The following is a 17,402-nucleotide window of genomic DNA, read 5'->3' as shown; positions in this document are numbered from 1 at the left end:
GAATGGCAATGCCTTTGGCGGGTGGTGGCTGTGAGCTGATCATGGGAGGACGTGAAGAAGCCCATCTGAAGACCTGGCCCCGAAGCATCTCAGCAGAGGGGACCGTGAGCGGGCCTGGCTTCTTGAGGAAGAGGAAGGCTGAAGCGAGGGCCAGGCCGGCAGGCCCAGACGACCGCCCAGCCTCGTGGGCACAGGACAGGGTTGGGAGCTTTATGCGAAGCAAGCTCTCCCACGGGGGCTCAGCATCATTTACTGCCTGGTTTCACTGCTTGGACATCAAAACACATCCAGCTGGTTAAATGTTAAATGTCTGCGAGGTGAACAGCGGGACCTCCCTCCCGCCAGGCCCACATCCAGCCGCCTCGCCTCCCCAACGCTGGCGCAATGCGCCGTGGCCTGCCGTCGGCACAACTCAGGACACAGCCAAGGGTGACAGCTGAGATGGGTTTTTATTTCTTCACTGATTGTGTGGTACAATCTCTGTGGTGGCAGAAATGTATGCACAGGAACAATTCAAATAAGATTTCAGATTTTTAAAAAAAGGCATTTATCCCAAAGGATCGTTAACAAATTTCACAGCTATGCTCTATCCATGCCCCCACACGTCACATACAGGCTGCTGGTTCCCACCAGGATGGCGCTGGGTGTGTCCGGAAGCAGGGAGGGCAGGGACAGCTGGCCAATGCCAGCCCCGGCCAAGGCTTCTGGCTCCCCGTCTGGCACTCCATGGTGCCAGGGACCCTGGGGTAGCCAGTCCTGTACAGAGCTGCCAGCTCCAGGCTGCACAGAGTTGTGGAGGAGGAAAGGCTGCAGAGTGGGAGACAAAAGCCGTCTTCCATGCAGGGAAGGCAGAGGGGAGGCAGGTGTCTGTGCACCCCCACGCTGCCCCGGCCCTGAGGTCAGGGTCAATAAAGCACATTCAGTGAGGAGGCGGGCATGGCAGGGAAGGAGACTGGTCCACACAATGGAACGCACAGCAGGTGCCGGGAGCTGCGTTCACCGCACGGAGACAGCGGCTTGCTCCTGGTGTGTGCGGTCTGTGGTCTCAAGCGTCAGCCACTGGGACCAGAGGGTGGAAGAGCCGCTTCTGGAGACAGGCCACAGGCCACCCCCGGCCACGTCGGTCTGTCCTGGCCCCACCACCCTCGGGAGTGAGCCCACAGCCAGCCTGGCGCAGCGCTCCCCAGCAGGGTAATGGAGTCCGTAAGAAATGAGCGTCAGCCAGAAGCGCCCGTGCTAACATGCTGGCTGCCCGCAGGTCTGCCCGCCAGCTCAGGCCTCCCTGGACTACAGGAAGCGGAGCGGCCACGCTATTGCACTACGCTGTGTTTCTGCTGCCCGAGTTCACGTCGGAGCCTAGCGGAGTCGTAAACAGGATAGGAAATAAATGTTCTCAGTTTAATACAGTCTTTCGTATCACACACATCCGGGTGCGGCAGCGAGGCATCCTAGCTTCTTGCCGCGGGGACAGCAGTCGGAGCAGAGGGCCCCGCCGGTCGGCCGCGCCACGCAGTCCAGGGATGGAGTGTATCAAGTCCTCCTGGCGGTCACACCCCCAGCTTCCTCTTCTGGTCGAAATAGGCATCAAACCTCGCCTGGGCATAGTCCTAGGAGACACAAGGGACCAGCCTCACCCAGGGCTCCTGCCGCCCTACAGGCTGCCCGGGTCCCGCCCGGGGCAACGCCACAGCACAGCCACGCCTGCCACGGGCCGCCCAGGGGCCCCGCCCCGCAGCCGTCTCCTCCCGCTGCTGCAGTGCTCAGCCCACAGCCTCGGCTCGAAGGTGCTGGCTTGGTCACCACAGCGCGGCCCCGCTGCCCCAGGCAGGACTTTGTCTACGCACTTGCCGCTGCCCAATTCCCTGTCTCCTTTACCCCAAGTGCTCAAGACACTGATGGACGGACGCCAACAGAGGCTCCTCTTTTGAGGCGCTCATCAAAGCAGTCTGCTTTGTCTTACGGTGCCATTTGCCCATGACTCCAAATTTGCGTTAAAAGTCTAAATTTCCCCTTTTCTGTTGCCTCATAGCTCCTGTTCATTCCCAAACCTCTGCATAGAAGCAGAAATCATCGCCATACAGGACCGAGGACGGAAATCACTAGTCATTTCCCACCACTTGTCCCAAAGCAAGGTGCTCTCTACAGGCCTCCATGCACCCCTCTGCCCCGGACGCCCCGCGACACTTGGGGAGCAGCAGAGGGCTTAACTGAAGGGCAACAAGGACGGTCCCTGAGGCTGGACTGAAACGACGACCTGGCTTGGCCCCGACAGCCCACGAACAGCATGTCTGACCCGGCCGGTACTGGCTCCCACCTAAGGGTGGGCGGGGACAGACAGGGCGCACACTCAAGGCTCGCAGGGGCGCCTCCCACCCTTGGTGTCCCTGCGTCAGCAGACCCCGCGGTCATGGGCTGGAGCTCTGGTGCCTCAGAAGCACAGGCCCCCACGCGCTGCTCCGAGGCAGGGAAGGCGGGCTGCTGGCCCTGGGAGTGAGGGCGGCCTGCGTGGGCAGATGTGGTACCCGTCAGAGTGATGCAGTGATGTGCCTTCTCCGCAGCACCCTGGTCCCCTGGTTCAGGGGCTCGCAGGGAACCCTAAGGGGCCACCATTCACCACCAAGCGTTCACATACACTGTGGCCCTCTTTCCCCCGGAGAATAGAAAATCCACCCCAAACATACCATGTATCCAAACTCAATGGATGAGATCTTGGCCTGTACGATGGACCAAAGTCCCCAGAAGAAATGGGACGCAAGGGCAAACCTGTAATTACAGAAGCAGGAGACCGGGTGACTACCTGCGTGGTACCCACCAGGGGACCGGAGGGCGCCTCTGCCGGCCGGACAGCCTAACTCCTTCAGGCTCACCTGGACGCCGACTGCCCGGGCAAGCCCAGTGGGGCTGTGTCCCCCAGCGGGGACGCCGCGGCCGTCCTCACCCCGCCTCCGGCAGGTACAGGCACACCCCACGCACTCACAGGGCCCACCCGAGGCCGCGGTGGCCGTGCCACTGAAGCCTGGGCTGCACGGAGATGCGCTGCGCCGCTGAGGGAGGGCGCAGCACCGGCACCGGCCACTCCCCAGCAGGAGGACACGCGCCGCCTCCCCTCGGCAGGCTGACGCCCCCACACCCCCAGCCCCGCGCCACACGGAAGAGAGCCCAAGCGCGGGAGAGTGTGGGCCGGCCACCCCTCTCGCACCTTTGGGTTTTGGGCAACTGAGGAAGAGCCCTTGGCTGGGACAGGCGGCCTGGCATCCGCGCCAGCCCAGCCCACTTCCCTGGCGGTTGCCCACCCGCCACCACCCCTGGGTGCTGCCCCTGAGGTGCGGGTCTCCTCCACTTCCCCAGGGGAACCTGGGGGGGCAGCACCCTAGAGGGGTGTGGACGCATCTGAAGACCACTAAGAGCCCTGACTGGTGTGGCTCGGTTGACTGGCGGAAGGTCCAGCGACCAGTTCGATCCCAGTCAGGGCACAGGCCCAGGGGCAGCTTTGGTCCCTGGTAGGGACGGGTACTCCTTCTCCCTACCTTCCCTGCTCTCAAAATATAAAGAAACAAAATACTAAACCACACGAAGAGGTGACCCATGAAGTGGGGTAGACAGAACAAGATGGACCGAAGTTACTTGGTTCCTTTTACTGAAGAATCTCCTAGGTGACCCCAAGGATTCGCAGTAACTCCGGCCTAGGCCTTTGTGGAGCCTGACGTCCCCAAGCCCTGCTTGGAGAGCTGATGAAGAGTTAAAAGGAAGACTCAGAACCAGCAGACAGCGTTCTTGGTTGTTTTCCAGGAGACACGTGGTCAGATGGTGCCCACCCGTCCACAGGCCCCAGAGACCGAGTGCCCAGGCCGGGGGCTGCCCACGCAGCGCGTCCTGCCCCGCTGACACCTGGACACACGCAGCTGCGGAGAAGCGCGGGCGTGCAGTTTTCACGGGGCACAGGCCCTGGAGGGACACAGCTCCTAAGGGCTCCTAAGTACCGCACAGCCGGTCCCCAACTGCATCCTACCTAGGGGTGCGCTGCCTCTACAGGTCAGCAAAGGGAAAACGTTACCTGTTGACTTCCACCAGCATTTCTTCTTCCATAATGACCTTTTCTTCACTACCGAGGTTTTCAAATTCATTTGGGAATGCAGCCAAGTAACTGGAAATAAAATGGAGCTGAAAAACAAAACAAAAACAGAAGGACGGACCAGTGATGGTTAAAAACAGACGCTGCGGAAAGCTGCCGTGAGGCGTGCGCACCTCGGTGGGGGGTGGGGTGGGGGGGTGAGGGGACCTGGAGGCTCCCTCCCTAGAGCGGTCCCCAGTGACAGAGTTCTAATGGGCTCAGGCCGCGCTGCTGACAAGACAGGAACGGGGAACTGACGCTGCTTCTCGACTGGCCCTTTAAATTTAAACTCTAGTCCGTATTTGCGCTTCGCACCGTGTGACGGTCAAGCAGGGCGAGCCCGCCCCCAGCTCAGCAGGTCCGAGGCTCGGGGGTGTCCTGACGCACCCCCCAGAGTGGCAGCTGCAGCCGACAGTGCGAGCCCCGACTAAGGCACCGTGATTCTTCACCCACGTATGCTCATAAAGTGGCGACGTCTAATTTTGGCTTGGAGAAGAGACAGCTCACCGACGGCTGTCCCAGGTCCCGCCTTAGTCCACATGTGAGTCAGAATTCAGGAGCTCCTCGGCTCTCGACTACTTCACACTCTTATCAGAAGGCAACAGAACACGGCAAACCAGCGATGCCTTCTTTGGTGAACAAGAGAACGGCTGCCCAGCACCCTCCCCTCACGCACGGTCACCGGGCCGGACGCCCGCACCCCCTCCTCCGCCTCCCCCTTCCCTGCGCGGCCTCGGCCACCCTCTCCTCTCGGGGGGCGGGGGCCGCTGTCATGCTCTGCTGCCCCAGGCATCGCTGCACTTAGAGCACTGCCCGGGCAGGGGCTCCGGGAGGGGCCTCACACAGAGAGGTGCAGGCCGGGACCTGCTACAGCCCGCGTAACAGCGCAGTTCGGAGCTCTTGTTTCTGCATATAACTCACCCTTCCCAACTGAACAGATTTTACGGGCGAGCACGCCGAAGTGCAGAAACCCTCGGCGGGTTACAGCCAGCAGTGGCGGCTCCGGGCCCCACCCCAGCAGAGTCGTGTTTAAGACCCGCGCCCGGACCCGGCTCCAGCAGGGCTAGTTTCTGGGACACATCAAATGCCGAAACTGGCAAACGAAGACCAAGACCTTGAGTTCAACTGATCAACACCCGAACGGAACAGAAATCAGCATCCTAGGCCCAGACTGCATTACAAGCAAAGTCTATCCCGCTTTCAGAGAACAGATACCCTTCATCACATACAAAGCTGTCCCAAAAAATAAAAAGGCAGACTCGGCTCACTTTAAAAGACTAACAGTTTCGATTCCAAAAGCAGATGTAATAATTTAAAAGACGGATGTCCAAGGCCCATTTCACGACGTGCACAGAAGGAGAACTCCTGGAACAAGACGCTGCCTACCCGGGCCCACTGGAGCATGACAAAGCCGCACAGCTCACTCCCACCCCTGGCGGCAGCGATTCCAGGGTGGTTTAACATTCAAAAACAACTCGCTAATAAATTAAAGAGGGAAAAGCATGGCCTGACCTTGCTGCATCTGGAGGTAACCTGATAAAGGTCAGTACCTCGATGCGACTTTTAAAAGCTCCCGGAAAACAAGGACAGGACGTCCCTTGATTCCGCGGCTGTGCAGCGGTAGCGGCTGCAGCCCGGCGCCCCCCGAAAATAAAAGCTGCGCTCACACTGCAGGACCCCCGCTCTGAGCCCTCGCCTCCAAGGCCGCCCAGCTCCTGCAGGAGTCTCGTTCCTCTTCAGCACGGCCAGGAGGCAGATACCGGGGACTGCTGCTGTGCTCCCGCCTCCCCAGGCTTTCTTTCTCCCACTCCCTCCCACCCTGCCTCCTGATACAGCATGACCTTGAGATGCAGACCATCCTGGCCACTTTGGACACACTCAAGTTCCCCACAGGCAGCCTTGAAACATGGCCAGAAGAGAGCAACACAATGCTACACTCACAGCCGCCCCTAGAGTGTGGGCCGCCCCTGGAATGCTGTCGCTGTGCCTCACCCAGGTGGGTGGGTGCCTGTGGAGCCCCTGCTCTGTGAGCCACAGCAGCCACTGAATGCGCCCCCGGCCTCAGTGCATGCTTCTGACCGGGCAGGACGTTGCAGGATGGTGGGCAGCGAAGTGGCCGCCAGGCACAGGCCCCCAGGGGCGGGCTTGGTGCCCCGCCCCCAGCCCGGGCTGCAGCGGGGCCGAGAAACGGAAGGGAGGGTTCTGGGGGGGCACCGCCCGTCACTGGACTCCCTGACTTGGATCGGAAAAAGGACATCAACAGGGTAATGGCGCCTAACGCGCGGGGCCCGAGAGTGCTTCCCTCCGCACAGCGGGAAATGAGGAGTCGGCGGGCCCCAGAGCGGAGGATGCGCTTTTTAGAAAAATCCAGAAGGAACTACAAAGGAGGCTGCACTCCTCTCCAGCAAAGAGCCAGACTCAAACGTCAAGTTTGTGTCCACATTTAATGAGAAAACATCTAAAGCAGAAGGGTCTGCCTAAGCATTACGCCAGCGTGAAATAGGCATCTTCTAAAATGCAGGTGTCATCGCACTGGCTGCACAGAGCTGACCTGGGCAATCTACCGACTCGCCAGTGGACCAGCCCCAGCCCTACCTGTTGCTTCCTGGTGGGGAATTTTTGGATGTTCGCTTTGAAAAAAGGGTATTTTTCATAGGTGTAATCGTACATCCACTCGCAGAAATGGTTCCCAATGTCGAATCCCCTGAAAAAGAGGTAAGAAATGCAGAGAATGAGGCCTGTTTACAGAAAGGAAGAGGCTGAGTTATGAGCATCCCTTCCCCCAACGAGCTGGACTCCCCCTGAGGTCCCAGGAGGGTGCCTGCTTCCACGACAGGGACATCACCCAGTTCTGGATTCTGATCACGCCTATTCCTGCTCCCTGTAGCACAAGCTAGGAACGGGCTGTGCCGCTGCACACGCCTGCGAGGGCACGGGGACAAAAAGCGTTCGCTTCCAGAAGAAACTTGACCTCAGAACAGTATGGTTACCTATCTTCCCTCTACCATCCATGCCCTCAGATAAAGCAACACGGGGGTGAGAGCACTGCGGCACACTACCTGTAATTATAGCTGCTGTACTCAAAGTCGATGAGCATCAGTTTCTGCTTCTCAGAATCCTCTCTCCCTTCCAGCAGTAAGATGTTCCCTGCAGACAGGAGGGGATGGCTTCAGTTTCGGTCCGGGCACCTTTTACATGCCAAGCTGCGGGTCCCGAGCAGCAGAGCCGGTGAGCGAAGGCGGCCGCCACCCTGAGCAGCCCTGTCCTGGGGGGCCTGGCCCTCGGCCCCGTCTGCTCACAGCAGCCGCAGCACAGCCCTGGCGCCCCCAGTTTCCTGTGGCAGCGCTCCCCCAGCTTTTCCCATGGGGCACAAGGGACAAGCACACTGGAGCGTTGGCTCCCCCGACACCCCCGGCAGCCCCAAGGTGCGGACACTGGGAAGCCAGGTTCTGGTGTCTCCCATTGAGGATGGCAGTGGCGAGCTCAGCCACTACAGGGCTCCGTGGGCCACTGCTGCCCCCACCCCTTTGCCCCTACTGGGTTTTCTTCCCAAGGAGACCGCAGACAGCGTGCCTAGACCGTGCTTCCTTTAGGGCTGGGCTCTGGGCCAGAAGTGAGCCGGCCACCGACTGGCCTTCAGGCCTGCGTACTGGGGCCCCCACCCCCACTCCCGCAGCCTACACTCTGCCCACAGGGCAGTGGGCAGGCAGGGCCCACCTGTCTCTTCTGTTGGCCACGCTCCCTCTGGGGCGGCGCAGGGGGCGCGGCTTTCAGGCCGGCCGGCCTCCGCCTCCTGCTGCCAGTGGCCGTGACCAAGAGAAGCAGAGGCAGATGCCCCCAGGAGCAGGGCTGAGTACACACACACCTCGCACCCTCTCCGTCCTCTCCACACGTCCGCCACCACCGGACAGCTGACATCCCTCACGCACAAAACTGGCTGACGTGTCTACACCCAGCTCGACTAGACCTGGCCAGCAATGACCGACTGGTTACTAAATGGCACTCTGGCTTAAACTTACGTCTTCCTGATGACTAGTCTTTTACGGGGACTGTGTTCAAAATTAAAGCAAACTGCTCAGTCTGGCCGAGGGGACCTCAGCCAACGGTGATGGGGGCGAGGACGGGGGGCAAAGCAGGCCCGCAGCTGCGCCCCGTGGCGGCAGCAGAACTGCCCGGCTAGATGGGGCCTCTGATCAAACTGCTGAGTCTGAGGTCATGTTGGGTCAAGTTCAGTTCCAGGAACTTTGTCAAAGCAGAGCCAGAAGTCATAACGAGATGTGAACTGATAAGGAGGCTCTGATGCACAGCACGGTGCTGCCCGCTGCGGAGGGCAGGGAGCTGCCCCGCACCGCTCGTCCTGGTGACCTGTCACGTCCACAGAAAGGCACCCAACACTGAGGGGGCACGTGCCTTGGGAAGTTTAAGGCCTTTACCCCAGCTCCCAGTTTAGTGAATACTCTGATTTCTCCTGTAGAGTTTTTACAGAAATGGAATGACACCCTCTACGTTTTTTTTGGAACTTGCTTTTTTCTTTTAATGTGTCCTGGAGATTTTCCTGTTCGTCTGTATAAAACTCAACCTTCTCCTTTCCATGGGCACACAGCACCTCGCGTCTGGCCGGCCAGTGTCATGCCATTCCTCTCACGTCCCGGACATCTGGCACTTACCACACACCCAGAAGGCAATCTTTTAGCACACGTGCATCGTGGGCAGTGACTCTTACCTTCTTGACAGTCGTTATGACAAAATACAACCGGAGAAGGCGTGGATTCAAGCAATGATCTGGAAGAGGAAGGTTTTGCTATTACTTATCCAACTTGTAAGAAGTTCAACGCAAAGTTCTGCTGTCTCAGCAAGCCCTGCACCGCATCAGCACCCCAAACCAGGGTGACGTTTGTCACGTGAGCCGTGGAAACTCGGCCACATGCGCAGAGACCCGAGCACAGGCAGCAGGACCGGAGCTCCGGCCCCACCCCCCACGCAGCGGCCGCTTGCCCCAGTCCCCACGCCGATAGCCCGGCCCTGACCATCGACCAGAGCACGTCCCCGTGTCCGTCTACTTTGTCCCCGGGCTTCCTTCACAGCACTTGTCACAACTTAATGTTATGTTATTTCTTTACTTGCTTTGTGTCTCTCTTGATAAAACGGGGGAGCTCCTTGGGGAATGCCTTGGTTACTGTCTCCTCAGCAGCAAACACGATGCCCAGGCGGACAGACCCTCAAGGACTGAGTGCCACAGGCATGAATACTCCCACCCGGGGGACGTGGGCTGGGAGCCTGCGGCCCCGCACCCTGGAACCTCCACGGCGGCGTCTACTCAGAGGGCGACGTGAAGCTCCTCGCTCCGTTTCCTCCAAAGCTTGGACAGTCCCTCTCGGCGGACGGCACTGCGCAACCTGCCCACACAGCCTACCACCCCGCCAGCGCTCCACTGCCCTCGTCACCGGCCACCCCTAGGGCATTGTACCCGCGCCATGAAACCTTCGTGGACGACCAGAGAAGTGATGTCACTTGTATAAAACTAAAACTAACTCCAGGGGACAAAACCCGTTGTTTGAACCCATCCTGCAGAACCAGGGTAAATGCCAGAACGAGCAATGCTTGGGAAGTGATCACAGACAACTGTTTCAGTGACTGAGAATATTTACATTTCTGGGCAGAGGTACTGTCCAAGGTCAGAAACAGAAGCAAGCACTCACCTCAGGTTTTTCAGTTCCAAAGGCAGGTTGTAACTGAGGAATCTGTGGAGCTGCTTCGCTTTGGCCTCCCCGGTAAATTTAATTCTCAGCACTTGATTTAAATATCTTGCAAAAAAAAGGGGGAACAAAGAGCATTGCTCAGTTCATGGTGGCTTGTCCTTGGGCTCCAGTTACATGACACCATGCAATTCCAGGGCTCCCCAATCTCCATGGCAGGGAGAAAGGACAGGGCATGGGGCTCAGGGCGCCCTGGGAAGCAGACTTCCTGCCCGCCCACCTGTTCAGTGGCGTTTCTGCAGACCAGTCTCCCTGGTTCAGGAACTGATCTGACATGGAACAAAGACCTATTCACAGGGCAGACCCGCCAGCCAACAGCTGCGCACCGGCAGGCCCGAGGGAGCCCCCCAGCCAGGTGGCCAGCCAGGCTCGCCCTGGCAGCACGGGAAGCTGCCCATGCAAAACTATGTGAGAGCCAAGGGACCTGATCACTTACTTTTCCATTGTTCCAAAAAGCCATTTGGGTTCCTTATTGAATGGCATTTTCATACCATGAAATGTGGCCATTTTCTCAGCTATTTCTGCAGAAATATGCGGCAAACTTAATTCTTCAGTGTCTAGTCGTCGGCTCTGAAATAAAAACAGGTGTTGGGAAATGGCATTATCCAGGTGACCTAGGACGTGGGAGCTCACACAACCCTTCGGAACAAAAAGGCAGGTTTTATGGGGCATCTAAGCCTCAGTCAGTGCACCGAATTCCCTAAGAACAGCCTCTGGGCTTGAAAGGGTGACCCGCAAGTGCCAGGGCACTCCTCGGTGAGGGGCTGCCCACCTGCAAAGGGCAATTTCATCTGGAACCCTTCCATCCCACATATCATCTGTGACTCTGCCCAACACTGAAAGTACGCACCCTCCCAAGGCGAAAACCCCAGGTCTCCAGCACTTTGTTTGGTGGCCCGGCATCCAGCTCCTTCATCAGCCGGGACAGTCCACACTGACCCACACAGGTGAGTCACGTCCCACTGTTCAGCGGTGTCCCCAACACCTCCCTAGCCTGGCACGGAGAAGGCTCTCAACAAAGCAGCAGAGGCGCCCCGCCGGTGGGACCTAGCCCCAGCTCCCTGACGCACCTGCGGCCACGCTTGTGGGGCAGCCCTTTCACAGCGACTCACGAGGAGCCCCGTCACCTGAGGCCTGTCTTTCCCACACGAACTGCCCCTACAGAAACTCTGAGACATGTCTCGGGCAATCCAAAGCGGGACAGCCCTGGGGTTAAGGGTGAATGTCCCCAAGCTAGAAAACCCCACTCAATTTCTGGGTTCCATGCTCATTTCAAAGCCACGAGGCCAAGGGCACATTACCTACACCTCTGCGCCTCGTTTTCCAGGCCCCATAAGTGCCAACACCAGGAAGTCCCTGACGGGGCTGCTGTGAAATGAACACACGCGGACCATGCACATGAGGCTCCGGGCCGGCACCCAGGCAGCGCCCCTCCACGCAGCAGGCCCAGCAGGTCAGAGGGTCATAGCAGAAGGGGACACTATGGGGCAAGCAGCTCTGGGGGACAGCAGACGTTAAGTCCCATATATATATTTTTTATTTGGATAAACGTACATTTGCAGGAAAAACAGAAGTTCTGATGTAGATTCAATAGAAATTTGGTTTTTCTTTATTTCTGATACAGTTTAAGAACATAGGTCGCATTTACTCTTTCAGACCCCAGTACCTTTGGCTCCTGTAGCCATGAGACAAAGACTCCGTCTTCTGCCCACGGACATATCACCCCAAGAGTCGCGAGCACATCTTACCGGGATAAACTGTTCCAGGCGGCCCTGTGGGAAGATGCCGTAGAGCTTCGGCCCCAGCGACCTCTCCGCGAGAATGGCGAACATCACGCTCTCCAGAACCATGGCCTCAGCTCCCTGAAACGGGGCAACAAACCAGATGTCACTGAGGGGGGATACTGGCCAGGCATCAGAGTGCTTCCCCACAAGCAGCTTCATTTAACCTATGGGGCCTCTGGGACAACTTCAAGTGCGCCAACATCTGCATCATGGGGGTGCCGGAAAGAGGAGAGCGAGCAAGAAATGGAGCCCTATGTGAACAAACGACAGGAAACTTCCCTGACCTGGCGAAGGAAATAAGACACACAAGTCCAGGAAGTGCAGAGTCCCAAGCAAGACAAACCCAGAGAGGCCCACACGAATGCACATCATAATTAAAATGCAAAAGGTTAACGACGAAGAGAGAATCTCAAAAACAGCAGAAGAGCAGTTAGTTACCTATAAGGGAGCTCCTGTAAGACCGTCAACTGGTTTCTCAACAGGAACTTTGCAGGCCAGAGGGAGTGGCAAGAAATAGTCAGTGATGAAAAGCAAGGACCTACAACCAAGATTACTCTACCCAGCAAACCTATCATTTATAACTGAAAGATATATAGAGCTCCCCAGACAAGTAAAAGCTAAAGGAGTTCATTACCAACAAACCAGTATTACATGAAATGTTAAAGGGTCTTCCTCAGGAAGAAAAAAAAGATAAAAAATATGAACAATCAAATGGCAATAAATACATATCTTTCAACAATTGAATCTAAAAACAAAATAAACAAACAAGCAGCCCTGGCTGGGTAGCTCAGTTGGTTAGAGTATCATTCCAATGTGCCAAGGTGGCAGGTTCAACCCCTGGTCAGGGCACATGCAGGAACCAGCCAATGATGCAGAAATAACTAGAACAACAAACTGATGTCTGTCCGTCTCTCTCCCCCTCTCTCTCTAAAACCAAGACAACCATAAACAAGTGCACGCTGGCAGTCACAGAACAGCCACGGGGACGTAAAGCACAGGTGGCACTGGGAGTGCAGTCAGGATTCTGACACCTGTGTGTGGCATCAGATGGGTACAAGGTTTATCACAGGATCATGCAGGAAGTTTTCCAACGCCTAATCACTGGGGTGAACACCTGCAACTAATATTGTATCTCAACCGTGACTGAAAAATTAAAAGTTACTAAAAGAAAAAACAAATGTCTGTGGGGAATACGATCTGAACAGACACCGTTCACAATACAACGGAGCTCCTGAGCTCACACTCACATCACACAGACGAACTGAGACAAACTCAGGGACAGCGATACGAACTAAAGGTGTTGAGAAGGAAAGGGGAAAAGAAAGGCTACTTGTGAAGGGCAGGGGCCGCGTTACACTAAAAAGTAATCTGGCCACCCCCCGTACGTTTGGTGGGGACGGATCCTCTGGTGGTGCCCCGCAGTGGTGGCCTAACTGTCGCCCTGTGAGGCCCGACGTGACTCACTGCAGCTGCGTATGAATGGCTGCTGTGAGCCAGACTGTGCCCCCAGAACTCACACATTGCAGCCCTGCCCCCCAGCGCCCCGGTGCTGGAGGTGGGCCTTTGTGGAGTCCTAACAGGATCAGTGTCCTTATGAGACACCAGGGAGCTGCCCTCACCCCCCACTCTCACCATGAGAGGGCGTCTGCAGGGCTGGAAGAGGGCGCCCGGATCTCCAGCCTCCAGACCGTGGAGAAACCAATGTCTGCAGTTTACGCTCCCGAGGAGTGTGTCAGGCAGCCTGACACAGGGACATGGCATCGCTCTAGCTAAAGCTAATGGATTTCAGGGCAGGATGTGACGGACATCAGATGGGTTTTCTTTCTTTTAAACCCTTGATGAATGGCAACAACTCCTGGTCTCTCTACTGAGCTGGCAAGATGTCCTCGCTCACGCATCTGCCCGGAAAGCAAGCCCGTGTGAGATGCGAGGACCACACCTGGCCTCAGAGACCCCCACAGGGGAGTGTACCGGGGTCTGCAAAGCACCTCTCAAACCCTCTACGTGAGCCCCCGCTCTGCGGCCCCCAGGCGGCAGCGGCCTGGTGCGCCACCCGCACTGGATGGAACGCAGAAGCCAGGGCGGGACGAGGGAGCTGCCCCGGCGGCCGGACCTGCTGGCCTGCCGTCAGCGGCTCTTCGCCATGTGCACCGCCTCCCAGCCAGAACTCGGACCCATCCCCGGTCGTTTCCAAAGGGCACAACGAGGATTTCTTCTGTCTAGGCACCTGAGCTCTGCAAGAATTAAAATCTGTCTCTAACTTCTCTGTGCAGAGCGATGAAGCTAAACTAAAGGGCATTCGGGGCAGCGCTGTATGTAACACATACACGCATCTAATCTAAACATCCCGTGACGTTTCAAGTGTCAAACTGAGTCATTGCAGAAGCGTTTCTGCATAGCGTGCCCGCTCCGCACCAAGGCTGCTGGGCGCTGAAAGCGACCAAACACGCGCGGCCCGGGGCCCCCTGAGCCGCGCCGGCCCACTGCCAGGGGCGGCAAGCGTGGGAAGAGACTTAAGAGCATTCCGGTCTCCGGAGTACTGCTGTGAACAGTGTCAACAAGAAACACCTTTGTTCTTAAGTGACACTGCAGCTCAGTGTTTATTCACAGTAGGGAGGAGGGGGCTGGGTGGGGGAAGAATCTGGAATGGGAGAAAATGAGAGAAAACGCCAGGTCGCAAGCAAGACAAGTGGGTCAGACACGAAGACTCACAGGTGACCCCCCCGAATGGGCGCACGGAGCACTCTGCTCTTTCTACAGCCCCTGGGTCGGTCTCCAAGCACCTCGCTGCCTTTGCTCCGTAAGGAAAGTGAGCACCCAGGGAGAGATGGCAGCGAGCTGATGGTGTGAGTGCTAAGCAGGGGCCTGGGCGGAGGACAGGGACTGGATCAGGTGGCCTGAGGACAGAGCAAGAGGGCCCTGCGCCAAACTGTGGGGACGTCTAGCAATTATTGCAGCAGGACATGAGCCTTGGAAGGAGACGAGGAGCAGCAGCAGAACAGAGACTGTGACCTTGTGTCTGTGTCCCGGCTGCCCGAGGGAAGGAAACATTTCCCAGAGGTGGGGGTCCTGTCAAATGCTGCTGAAAAGTCACAATAAAATGAGAACTGAAAACATACTTTGGACTTAGCATTATGGAGGTCTTGGGGCTACGACCTTTTCTACTCCCAGGAGGTATGAAGTTCTGCACATAAAGGCTCAGAATGGCTGAAAACAGAATGTCAGCCTCCTCCCACCCAGCGACTTCCTGGTCACTTCTAGATCCTCTAGACCAGGGTCTCCAGAGCAGGGCGCAGGCAAGGCAACCCACCGAAACATGAGGATAAAATATCAGCACTTTTATTCCTTTATAATCGCACCTTTTAAAAATGTCTGTCTTGATTATTTTAACAGCTAGCACACAATTAGTAATCAGTAAACCAGTGTATTCTGTGTGTTGATACACACACACATGTGCATGTACACGCATACTCGCGCACACACGCCTTAAACGCAAACTTGCGTATACTGGGAGAGCATGCGCAGAAGTCGTGTCCTCCCTGGACTGTGGAGGCAGCTGCTCCGGACGTCCCACTTCCCGCCTCCAAGAGTGGACAGGCTGACACATCAGTCAGTGCTCCTGACCTCACGCCCTTCTGAATACATGCACTGCAGAAAGCGGGGACATCTGACTCCAACCTTGCAACTGAGGAAGACCCCTTTCCTACCCGGGTACCCTGCCTAAGAAGAGACACTCCAGCCTGCCCCAGGGAGAGTGGCCATGAAACAACTAGGCAGTGACAGACACGACCCAGCAGAGAAACCCAGGCTGCCTCCACACCAGAATGCCACGCGCAAACGTCACCTCCAACTGCCACCGCTCAGCACCCCAAAGACACCAGCTACCTGCACTCTGAGTAGACATCGGGAACAGCCCCTGTCCTCTCGGTTCTCCTGAGGTGGCTCCCACACACTGAGAGCCCATCCTCTCAGACTGACAGACAGACAGACAGACAGACCAGGGTCCTCCAGGCACTGCCCCACCACAGTGGCCAAGGTCGGCTAACACGGTCACACCTCACGACATAGATGCAGAATGGGCTTCATTACTTACTTGAAATTCATTTTCATTCTGAGCTTGTTCGGATCCCTCTTTATTACAGGACCTCTATGAATGAGAAAAAGCAAACACTTCCGGTGAGATGGGGAACGCGGCGCAGACACTAACTTCGCAACCACCAGAACAGCCGGGGTTAACAAAACATCACAGTCTGCCATGAGCACTGCTCAGCCCCCTGGTGTCTAAAATGCACCACAGGGTCTGGCACTAGCACCAGCACCCGAGGAACCGCTCGGTCCCTTTACGAGGACAGGGCGCGCTGAGAGGCCGGGTGGCAGGGACTCACACCCGCCCTGGCGCACCGCCTGGCAATTTCATTGGCTGAGGAGCGACAGCGGGGCAGGCCCGGCGGCCACAATTCAGCCCGGTGGGTCTCTATCCCGGGGTGGAGGGGGGCTTCCTTCTGGCAAGGACCGGGAGCGCGTACATGCCTGGGGCAACCGTGGCCCGCACAGCGCTGGGACAGAGAAGGAAGCCCCGTGCGGGCAGGTGAGCCGCCCACGTGCCGCTTGCAGACTACCTCTGCTCGCTGCCTGCCACAGGAACCCGTCCTCTGCCGAAGGGGGGTTTGTGCACATTTAGTAAGTCCCTAAACTGACTTCCCGTATTAGCATATGAAGGGACACTTTTACATCGCTTTCCTCAATGAAATTGCAAATGACTGGCAGCCAGGATTCTAGCAATCGGAACAATCACCACCTGCAACTCCCTGGCTACACGCTTTCTTCACAGCACAGACCGTATCGTCTAAAAGCAAACCCCCACCCCACGCCTTTAAAAACCTTCCCACTAACTTTTAATCAGAGGATGGGGAAAACAAGGGAGAAACTTAAGCGTCATATCGAAATTTTATATCAAACGCTGCCTCTAGAAATATGTTGTTAAAATTAAACTAAAGTCTGCTTATGTCAGACACAGAAGCAAGCCCTTTAAAAATGTTAAGGTAAAAGGTTCTTGAACACCCCATGAAAAACATACCTTTACATTCCACAGCTTTATCAAAAATACCTGTACCGAGGGTGGAAAGTGTGGACAGGAAAAAAAATGCCACGTTAAGCAACACCAGCTACTCCAGCCCCACTCAAAACACTTAAGTGTCCTAAAGCAACGCTCTCATCCATCGTACACAGAAATAGCATTCCACAGACAGTTTAATGCGTTCTGTATAAACAGTACGTGTTCTAGCTTAGTCAGTGTAAAAGTAAACAAAATAAATATTCGTGTTCATGAAGCTATCTGCAGAGACTTGCCCTTACATAAATACTCAATAGGATCTTACCATACAGTTAAATACACTTTGCACAAAGTAGAGACTACAGATGAGGCATATAACGTTTTCATTTGCGTAATCTGCACCTCTCTGAGGAAAGGTGGAGCAGGTTAAATCCCGTTACAAAGGGAGCTACAAAACAGAAGGACTTCCGGGCCTTTGCAGGTGGGCTGGTGCATGCCGTGGGAAACCCCAGGGGGCGATTAGGTATCGGGAGAGCTTCACCCCTTCCTTAGCCCTAAAATGCTCTCACGGCTGCATGGTTACTTCTCAGCAGGCCCCCTCCCCCTAGTGGCCTGATGTTAGCTCTGAACATGGACCCCCTTCTTTATTTGTGGCTCCCCAGAAGCACCAAGCAGGTCCTGGCGCTTAAACACTTTTT

General features: G+C 56.6%; 1 protein-coding gene across 6 annotated transcripts in view; it reads right to left on the bottom strand.

The window, feature by feature from the left end:
- Positions 1–430: 430 nt before the first annotated feature.
- The window catches only part of CHKA (choline kinase alpha), a 36,617-nt gene continuing 19,645 nt past the window's right edge, over positions 431–17,402 (bottom strand). Inside the window, exons 3-13 of one of the 6 annotated variants that reach the window (XM_090257476.1) lie at positions 16,729–16,758; positions 15,745–15,798; positions 11,616–11,729; positions 10,304–10,437; positions 9,811–9,915; positions 8,835–8,893; positions 7,171–7,258; positions 6,707–6,815; positions 4,055–4,161; positions 2,682–2,763; positions 1,385–1,607 (exon numbers count right to left, since the gene is read on the bottom strand). In XM_090257476.1, coding sequence (XP_090113602.1) covers positions 1,548–1,607; positions 2,682–2,763; positions 4,055–4,161; positions 6,707–6,815; positions 7,171–7,258; positions 8,835–8,893; positions 9,811–9,915; positions 10,304–10,437; positions 11,616–11,729; positions 15,745–15,798; positions 16,729–16,758 — 942 coding nt within the window. In that variant the 3' untranslated portion in view covers positions 1,385–1,547. Of the gene's footprint in view, positions 1,608–2,681; positions 2,764–4,054; positions 4,162–6,706; positions 6,816–7,170; positions 7,259–8,834; positions 8,894–9,810; positions 9,916–10,303; positions 10,438–11,615; positions 11,730–15,744; positions 15,799–16,728; positions 16,759–17,402 lie in introns of all 6 variants that reach the window. The other 5 variants (XM_090257467.1, XM_090257480.1, XM_090257473.1 and 2 more) reach the window with 5 other exon arrangements.

Source organism: Furipterus horrens, unplaced genomic scaffold, assembly GCF_987537825.1.
Source record: "Furipterus horrens unplaced genomic scaffold, mFurHor1.1.pri manual_scaffold_2, whole genome shotgun sequence".
NCBI lineage: Eukaryota > Metazoa > Chordata > Mammalia > Chiroptera > Furipteridae > Furipterus > Furipterus horrens.
This window is presented reverse-complemented; position numbering and strand designations above follow the sequence as displayed.